At 66.4% G+C, this 8,984-nt stretch overlaps 1 protein-coding gene across 1 annotated transcript; it reads right to left on the minus strand.

Annotated features, from left to right (window-relative positions):
• Nucleotides 1-380: 380 nt before the first annotated feature.
• LOC128842713 (intestinal-type alkaline phosphatase-like) lies at nt 381-8,318 on the minus strand. Its single transcript, XM_054038851.1, has 11 exons — nt 8,217-8,318; nt 5,861-5,977; nt 5,302-5,417; nt 4,580-4,754; nt 4,060-4,232; nt 3,401-3,535; nt 2,747-2,819; nt 2,424-2,558; nt 1,792-1,983; nt 1,170-1,286; nt 381-881 (listed from the first exon to the last, which is right to left on the minus strand). The coding sequence occupies exons 1-11, from the start codon at nt 8,284-8,286 to the stop codon at nt 601-603; spliced, it is 1,584 nt and encodes a 527-aa protein (XP_053894826.1). The 5' UTR covers nt 8,287-8,318; the 3' UTR covers nt 381-600.
• Nucleotides 8,319-8,984: the final 666 nt, after the last annotated feature.

Here is an 8,984-nt window from a genome sequence, read left to right on the forward strand (position 1 = left end):
CTAGAGTCCATCCACCCCCCCCCCACAGCATCCCCTGGAGTCCCTCACTCCCCCAGCACAGAGCACCCGCTAGAGTCCATCCACCCCCCACACAGACAGCGCCCCCTAGAGTTCCTCTACCCACACACACACACAGCGCCCCCAAGAGTCCATCCACCCCCCCCACACACAGCGCCCCAGAGTCCCTCACCCTCCCCAGCACAGGGTGCCTGCTGGAACCTCTCCTCACAGCGCCCCTTGGAGTCCATCGCCCCCCCACAGTGCCCCCTGGAGTCCACCACACACACACACACACAGCACCCCCTGCAGTGCCCCCCCCCCCACACACACACACAGTTTCTTCCACTCAGAAAACAGCAGGCCATTTGGTCACTGGAATCTCTTTGTTCAAAGCAGGCGGCAATCCCCCCTCCCCGGGCTGTGAGCCCCCCGACAACTGGTGTCCAAGGGGTTTGGTGCCACTCACATGGAACCCCCCCACCCCCTTGCAGGGAGCGGGCGGGCTGTCGCCCTCTTGTGGCTGCAGCCAGCGCTGCAGGCACAGGGGGCTGTGGGGGTCAGGCTGCGGGGGGCGGGCTCTCTCCTGGGCGGGGGGAGGGGCTAGTTGAGCAGTGACAGGAGCAGGGACCCCAGCAGGAGGGGCAGGAGGCCGGTGTTGGCGTGGGCAGAGTTCGGCGGCGTGGTGCCCGGGTTGGATTGCGGGCACTCCGTGTAGGGCTCCAGGCAGGCGGCGTAGGCCATGACGTGGGCGACGTAGGTCTGCTCCTGCACCCCATGGAAGAGGTGGGCCATGGGCCCCTTGGCCATGATGGCCACATCCTCGCCGCCGTGCGTTTCTGAGCTCAGGGGCACGGCCGCCTGCTGCCGGTACCCGTTCTTCTCTGGGGGAAGGGCAAAGAGAGCGTAAGGGCCCCACGAGTCACTGTCCCCCCGATTTCCTGCTCCCTGGGGCGGGGACGCCGGTATTGGGCAGAGCCCATGCCCGCCCGTGCTATACAGTCAGTGCCACCGGCTGGCAGCAGCACCAGGGGCATAGCTGGAAACGCCAGCTCTGTGCTGGGCACTGGGGGTGAAAGTCTGGCGGGGGGGGACCCCTGTGCCCCCACACTCATCTCCCCGTCAGCTCTCCTGCCAGCATCGCCCTCCCACACCACGGCAGGGCCTCTTACCACTCTCGGAGCTGTTGACGGCGGGCCGGCTCGTGGCACTGATCGGGTAGCCGGGCCCATTCCCGTAGAGGATGGACGTGTAAGACTTGCCGTCCAAGGCCAGTTTGGGAGCCAAGCCTGGGGGATCGGGGAACCAAGCGAGAGATCAGACCCAAGCCGGGGCGTCCTGGAGCGGCGTTAAGCCACCATGCCCTGGATGGTCCCTGGGACAGCACAGAAGTCCCTGGGGTGTCGGGCAATACCCCTCAAAGGGCAGTGTAGCCAGCAGCGGGGCAGCCACAGACTGGAGCGGGTGGATCTGCCACTCCACAGTCCTGCAGGTCCCTGGGCAGGGGCAACATGGGCCCCCCAGCTCCAAGGGGCCCCTAGGCCCAATCCCTGCTCTGCCAATGGCCTCCATGAGGCAGAGGCCTCAGCTGACCCGTATCCCTCAGCCGCCCAGGTACCTGCCCTCAGCTGTGCCGCGAGCAGAGCTCGAACCCATGGCCCACCGTGCAGAGCAGCTTGCACCCCTCAGCGGGGAGCAGGAGCAACCTCAGCCCATCCAAGGGGGCCAGGCACGTGTGGGCCCAAAGCTCCGGGGTGCTGGTGTTGAGACCCCCCCCCAGCCCAGGGATCGTACCGAAGATGGAGCTGCCCCGCAGCGTGTAGCCGCCGAAGCTGAAGACGTGCGAGTGGTCGGCCGTCACCACGGTGAGGGTCTCGGATTCCTTCGTCAGCTCGCCCGCCCTCTGGATGGCGTGGTCGAACTCCACGGCTTCCGTCAGCGCCCGCTGGGCGACGCCGTCATGGTGCCCATGGTCAATCCTGCCTCGTGGAGAGAGACCGGGCAGGGGTTAGCCGCAGAGAGGGGCGTCTCGGGGGCCTCGAATGCAGCTCCTCCCCCCCGTATGATCACACTGGGGTGATTCGGCCTGTAAGAGGCACCTGTGGGGTGGGGATGGGCAGCCTCCAGCCCCCTCAGGCTGCGGCAAGACCTCTTCCCAAGCAGGCTCTGGCTTCTCAGTGTGACCAGAGCGCACGGTGATGGGCTGCAGGGGGCTCCCATGGCCAGAGTCCCCCAGTTCTCCTGCCCCTCGACCTGGGACGCCAGGTCCCCTCTGAGGAACACGGGCAGCTCCTGGCCACCCTCTCCCACGAGCCCAGGCTGGGGAGCGCGGGGAACGCCCAGCCCTGGGCCCCTCTGCACCCCCCGATGGCAGCCGTCTGGGCTGGGACAGCTGCCCCCCATGGCCTGCCCCAAGCCCCACTTATCTTCCACAAAGAGGTAGAAGCCCTGGGGGTTCCTGCTGAGGATCTGGATGGCCGCCTCCGTCATCTCGGTGAGGGACGGGTCCAGGGTGGAGTTCCGGAGGAGGTTGTACTTCATGTCGCCAGGCTCAAAGAGGCCTGAAGGGGGAACAGAGACCAAATGGGGGCGTGCGCTGGGAGCGGGGCCAAAGGCTGCAAATGGCCATGGGGGCTGGGAGTGGGCAGGTGAAGGGGGAGCCGGACATGCCACCCTGAGCAGCCAGAGGAGGGGACAGTAGCTGCCCTGGGGTGGGGGGCCCGAAGGGGGAGGATTCGGGGCCCATTACCCATCAGGTGTGTCACGGACGGGTCACTGGCAGCGCTGAGCAGGGCCGTCCTGTTCCACACGTACCTGGCGCCCTAGGGAACGAACCCAAGAGCTGGTCACTGGGTGCCCAGGCAGGGCTGCGTGTGCCACCATCCCAGCACATGCACATCGCCAGCCGGGCCCCTGCCCAGCCCTCCCATCTGCACCCACCAACCCTGCGCCCAGGGGGCCCTGCCCAGCCCTCCCGTCTCCACCCACCCAGCCCCACACCTGGGGGGCCCTGCCCAGCCCTCCTGTCTCCACCCACCCAGCCCCACACCCGGGGGGCCCTGCATGCCCAGCCAGGCTCCTGCCCAGCCCTCTTGACTGCACCCACCAGCCCTGCGCCCAGGGGGTCCTGGCCAGCCCTGCACTTGGGGGACCCTGCATCGCTAACTAGGCCCCGCCCAGCCCTCCTGCGCCCGGGGGGCCCTGCATCACCAGCCGGGCCCCTGCCCAGCCCTCCCGTCTGCACCCACCCAACCCCATACCCGGGAGGCCCTGCATTGCCAGCCAGATCCCAGCCTGCCCCTCCAGGAAGATGCACACGGCTGCACCGATCCGAGCTGCTGTCCAATGTGGGGAGTGAACTGCGATGTCCAGCCCCTCGGCCCGGCAGCGACGTGCCAGTCACCTGTTTAGACTCCAGCCACAGGGTGATGAGGTTCTTGTCGTCTTTGCGGATCCCATTCTGGGCGGCGTTGCTGGGGTACTCGGGGTCCGGGGTCCCCACGGGGGTCATGTACTTCCGCCCGCCCCCCAGGATCACCTGGCCGGGAGATGGACAGAGACAGCACGTTCCACCAGCCCCTCTAAACCCTGGGCGAGGGGTGAGCGGGCAAAGCCCCTTGGCCTCCGTCCCGCCCCACACCAGCCAGGGTCCCCTCTGGGGTTCCCCATGGGGCCTGACCGGTGTCTGGGGGGTGGCGGCTGGGTGTAGCAGGTGCGGGGGAGCTCACACACCCTGCCCTTCCCCTGCCTAAGGGGGACGCCCGTCTGTGGGGCCAAGGGGAACTCAGGCCCTGTGGCCGGGCTTGCATGGAGAATGGGCAACCCAGCGAGGAAGAAGTTGGCTTGGCTGGGGCTCTCGGCATGGCTGTCTCCTCTCCTCCACCCTGCCCATGGCGGGCACACGGAGCAGAGGTGGGGAACCAGCCGGCCACATCTCCCCTCAGGAACCAGGCCCGGGCGGGCACGCGCTGCATTGCTGAGTGGGAGGGGGGCATTCGGGGCGGGGGGCGGCTGTGTGGGGCAGCGGTTGCCCAGCGATGCCCATGGGGTGCAGCCACTCACGGTGAAGTTGATGTTGTGGACAAGCTGCCAGGCGATGTCCTTGCAGTTCTCCTGCAGGGCAGCAGCTGGCATGCTGGCGTCGGCGTACCAGTCCCTGTTCACCACGTGGGCGTAGTTCCCCGCGGGGGAGGCGTGCTGCACCCGCGTCGTGGTCACGATCCCCACCGACTTCCCTGCCAGAGAACGGCTGGACACTGAGCGCTAACCGCCCGCCCCCTGTACCGTCCCTGCAGACGCGGCTACACCTGGGAGCCGGACACTGGAGAACCCAGCCCATCTGCCAGCCTAGTCACAGGTGGGCTAACCCATTGCCTGGCACCGGAGCCAGGACTCGAACCCAGACCCTCCCTGCTGCCACAGCTGGGGGGGCCCTGGCTGGCGCTGAGCTGGGAAACCCTCCTGCCTTTTGTGCCGTGCCCACAGGCCTGTCAGTAGCCTCTGAGCAGTGCCACGCTGCACCCCCGCATCCCCCAGCTGCTCGAGCCCGCTGGCTCCCTGCCCGCCACGCCCGTCCCCTTACCTGCTCGCTGGGCTCTCTGCAGCACGGACACAACCTCGTTGCCCAGCGTGGTGTTGCACTGGGAATACTTGGCCGCGGCACTAACCCCGATGGTCTGGTATTTGGCCTTCACCCCACAAAGGTAGGCCGTGGCTGTTCCCGCGCTGTCCGGCACCTGCCGGTCCACGTTGTAGGTCTGCAAAGTTCACGGGAGAGCATCAGATGAGGGGCTCCAGGGGATGGGGAGGGGACCACCACCCCCAGACCTGGGCTCAGTACTTCCCGGGCATTCAAGGGGCCCACGGGCCATGTGGTATGGGAAAGTGCTCCCACCCCACCTGGCTATGGGGTCCCAGCCTACCCGGCTGTGGGGTCTCGGCCCTCCCGGCTGTGGGGGGTCCCTCTTGCCAATGCAGCCTGTCCCTTCCCTGCCCCAGCCTTTCAGGGAGACAATTGCCCCATGCAGGGCCCAGAAAATCAGCCTCCACCCCTCCGGCTGGGAGTGGATTTGGGAATCTCCTCCCAACCTCTCCACAGCCAGCCCCCTCCCCACACCCCAGGGTCCGCCCCAGCCTTTCGCCACTGAGCGGGGGAAGGGGCCTCGGGCTGGGGGGCTGCACCCTGGGGTCTCTCCCAGCAAGAGCTGCCCGTGGCGCCCAAGCCAGAGCCGGGCATCACTCCCTGCCCGAGGCCCTGGCGGCACCAGGCGGGGTAGCGGCAGCACCCGAGGGTGAAGACGGCACCTTGGAGAGCGCCACGTAGGGGAAGGCATCCATGGCGAGCGGCGTCTCGGGGCCCAACTTCCCCTGCAGCTGCCCCTTGAGGATCCGTGTGGCAGTGATGGTCGGGACCCCCATTCCTGGGCGGGGAGAGAGACCGAGCCCGTCAGAGCCAGGCACCACCACAGGCCTCCCCTCCCCTCCATGTGTAACCTCCCAGTCCCCCCGGGACGGTCCCAGCGCCACCCATGTGCCCCCACCCCGCCCCCTGCAGTCATAGGACACTGCCTCCTTCCCCATCCCCCCAGCAAGCCATCAGCGCCGCCTCAGCGCACCGAACCGTGACCCACGCCCGTCACCCCACACGCTAGGGGAGCCCGGCTGGGGGGGCTGCTTCCACCTGTGAGCCAGCACCCCGGGGGCGGGGTGAGGGGCAGCTGGGTTCCCACAACCCAGCGAGGATGGGGAGGAGCCCAGAGGTGCCTTCTAGCCAATGCCCCCTCCACCCCCCGGTCCCTGGCAGAGCAGCTGGTGAGGATGCCGGCGGGCGGTGGGGTGGGGGGTGGATGTTCCTTTGACTCACCGTCCCCGAGGAAGAGGATCAGGTTCTTGGCCTGAGAATTCAGGGGCTGGAGTTTGAGGGTGGCTTTGATGGCCTCCGCTGCCTGCTGGTTCCAGAACGCAGGGTTCTCCTCCTCCACTTTGGGGAGACACGGGGGGGGGGGAGACAGAGTCAGGGGAGGGGGGTAAACCCTGGCAGTTTTACCCACCACTCGTGGGTGTTGGGAACGGCCCAGCCCACAATGGGGCCCTTACACCAGGGCACATGCCAAGCCGGGCACGGCCACGCAACAGCTGCAAACCAGTGCGGGAGCCAGACGTGGCACCTCCTAGCCAGAGCCAGGGCCTGGCTGGCACCTCTCCTGCCGGGCTCGGGCTGCCCTGGGCATGCCGGGCTCACAGCCAGACGAGGATGCTGAGTCCTTAGGTGCCGAACTGGCCCCGACAGCTCCTGAGCGTGACGTTGGCACCCCAACTCAGCAGCGCTCACAGTGCTGGGGGACGCCCAGCCATGACCCGTCGTGGTACCCGGGACCCATGGTGCCCCGGGGAGGCCCCTGCCCGCTGGCTGGGCGGGACACTGGGATGATTTGTTGACAGAAAGGGCAATTTTTGTGCAATTGACATTTTGCACAGGAAAATCTGGATTTTTCCCGACGTTTCCGATTGTTTCCCGTTGAGTGTTGGTGCCGGGTGGGTTCGGCCAGGCGAGATGCTCTGTATTAATTTCCAAGCAGTTCAATAGAACGCTAATTGCATTTCCCAGCATCCCATTCGCTCCCCTGGGCTGGGGTCCTGGGAGGACTACATCTCCCACCATGCAATGCAGAGTCCCACTGATTGAGCTGCGTGGTGCATCATGGGGGGTGTAGTCTGCCCAGGGCACCTGGCCCGTAGAGTGAATTGGGGCCTCAGGCCCCACCTTCAGCTCCCAGAAGGCAATGCACCACGACGTGACAATGCCATTCAGTGTCGATCTGGCTTCAAACGAAGCTGGCCTTGGAGCCAGGTTTTGCAGAATTTCCTTGCTGGGATTTTAACTTTTCGCCCCCGATTTGGCACGAAACCGAATGCCGGGCGGTGGGAATGGGACCAGGCCAACATGGACTTAGTTCAGTCCAGCCCTTGGCAAGTGGTCCAGGGGATGCGCCGGGGGCGCGGGGCTCCCTCTCAGCCCTTAGAGCCTAGCCTTGTTCCCAGGGGCTGGGAGTTTGTTCAGGGTGCCCAGCTAAGGAGCTGGGAGGAGGGTGTCCAGGAACCGGGAGGTCTGTTTGGGGTGCATGACCGGGGAGGGAGCTGGGGGGCAGGTGGGGGAAGGAGCCAGCAGCTGGAAGTGGGGGCTGTCTGAGCTGTCTGGGGAGCTTGTGGGGACGGCAGCAGCTGGGAGCAGAAGCCCTACAATAAATCTGAGGTGGCCCCGTTAGACGCCCTGGCTACACTGCTCGGTCCCGGAGCCTGGCTCCCGGAGTCAGCAGGACCCCTCACACCAGGGCGAAGGGGGATGTTGGTAGTATGTTTATGCCTGTGTGTGCCTCAGTTTCCCTCTGTGTTTGCAGGGCTGTGTGCAGCTAGTGAAGGGTTAAACAGCTGTTCCAGGATCGGTGTGTGTGTGTGAGCACCATGGTGCTGGCTGCCGTGCATGAAGGGGACATTAAAACTGGCTGAAACCAACCCAGCTCAATGGAGACAAAGCCGAGGGGAAGCCCACTGGCTGGGACGTTCACACCTAGCAATCCCCACCCCAGAGGCAGGCGCTTCCCCCAGCGCCGGGCCGGGAAGCAGAGGGTGAAGGTGGCAGGGAGCTGGGTTGCGAGCTGGCCTTTGCACTCCCAACTCCACCCCAGCACGAAGGGCTCTGGGCTGGCGCCAGTGAGCGTCCAGATGGCCTCGACTGCAGCGTGGAGCTGTCCTGCCTGGATGCCCTCTAACCCTCGCCTCTCTGTGCCAGCCGGAGGGCTCTTAGCGACTGGGTGCCTGGGAACCAGTACACGGCTACCTCGATTTGCCAAGGCTGCCGGTGTCGCCGCAGACACTGCCTGGGAGCTCAGCGCTCCGATGGGCACAGGTCGGACAGGGTCTCGCCCGCGTCTTCCCCCAGTGCCAGCCGCCGGAGCCCCCCCGAGGGGCCTGGGTCAGGCGGGGGTTTGAGTCACTACAGGCCTTGGAGCAATGAGTTAGTGGCCCCTGCTCAGCGCCCAGCCCGTGATCCCAGACCAGCCGATGCCTTCCCTGAACAGCTGGGTGAGCTCTGCCACGCGTCAGCCGGGTCCCTCGCGCCGTCTCGCAGCCACTCCCGGTGCTTGGCCTCAGGCCAGAGACACCCACACCCAGCGTGGGGGGGGGGGGAACTGCCCCTTGGGGAAGGGAGGCTGGTTTACCTGGGATGGTGGCACTGGCATAGGACAGCCAGGCCCCGAGGCAGAGCAGGACGGGCGCAGGGAGCCGCATGGCAAGGACAGGAGCAGCGGGGAAGCCGCACAGTGTCTGTGACAGCCTGTGCCCGGGGCCCACGGTAATAGCCCCATTCTCCAGGGGACTTTGGACTCAGACTTGGTCCCTAATCCCATTAGCATGCATGGGCACAGCCCTGGGAAGGACTTTGTAGCCCATGGGCACAAGGACCTGCCGGAGGGCAGCGATTAGAGATCGCGGGCTCAGCACCCGCCGGGGAGGGAGCTGCGAGGCACGGCTGCTGCGGAGCTGGGGGTTCAAGGCCAGGCGCCCCCAAACCTGGGCCCAGGCTGGCTGCTGGCCTCACTTTGCATAATTGCTAACGAGGAGGGGGAGCTGGATTTGCAGGATGAGGGAAGGGGGGAGGGATGTGTGTCTTATCATCCTCGTCTCCAGATAACAGATCGGCCATGAGGAACCAAGTCACTGGCTCGGGCAGGGTCCGTGGCCAGGCTTGGGCCCGTGCCAAGATTCACTTCCCAGCCAGCCTTACGGGCAGGCGGCAAGGCCCACCCAATCCTCGGACCCCCCCCCCCCCCCGGTCCTTGGACCCCACGCTGCTCCTTAGCAGGTGTGCAGCAAGCCCTGCCCAACACCCCTACCCACCCTGCCCAACCTCCCCGCAGACCTAGTGGGGGCAGCTCCAGTGGGGGCCTCCCCTCACGCTTGCAGGAGTGGGGGGGGGGACTCACTCG

Source organism: Malaclemys terrapin, chromosome 9 (assembly GCF_027887155.1).
Source record: "Malaclemys terrapin pileata isolate rMalTer1 chromosome 9, rMalTer1.hap1, whole genome shotgun sequence".
In the NCBI taxonomy this organism is placed as follows: domain Eukaryota; kingdom Metazoa; phylum Chordata; order Testudines; family Emydidae; genus Malaclemys; species Malaclemys terrapin.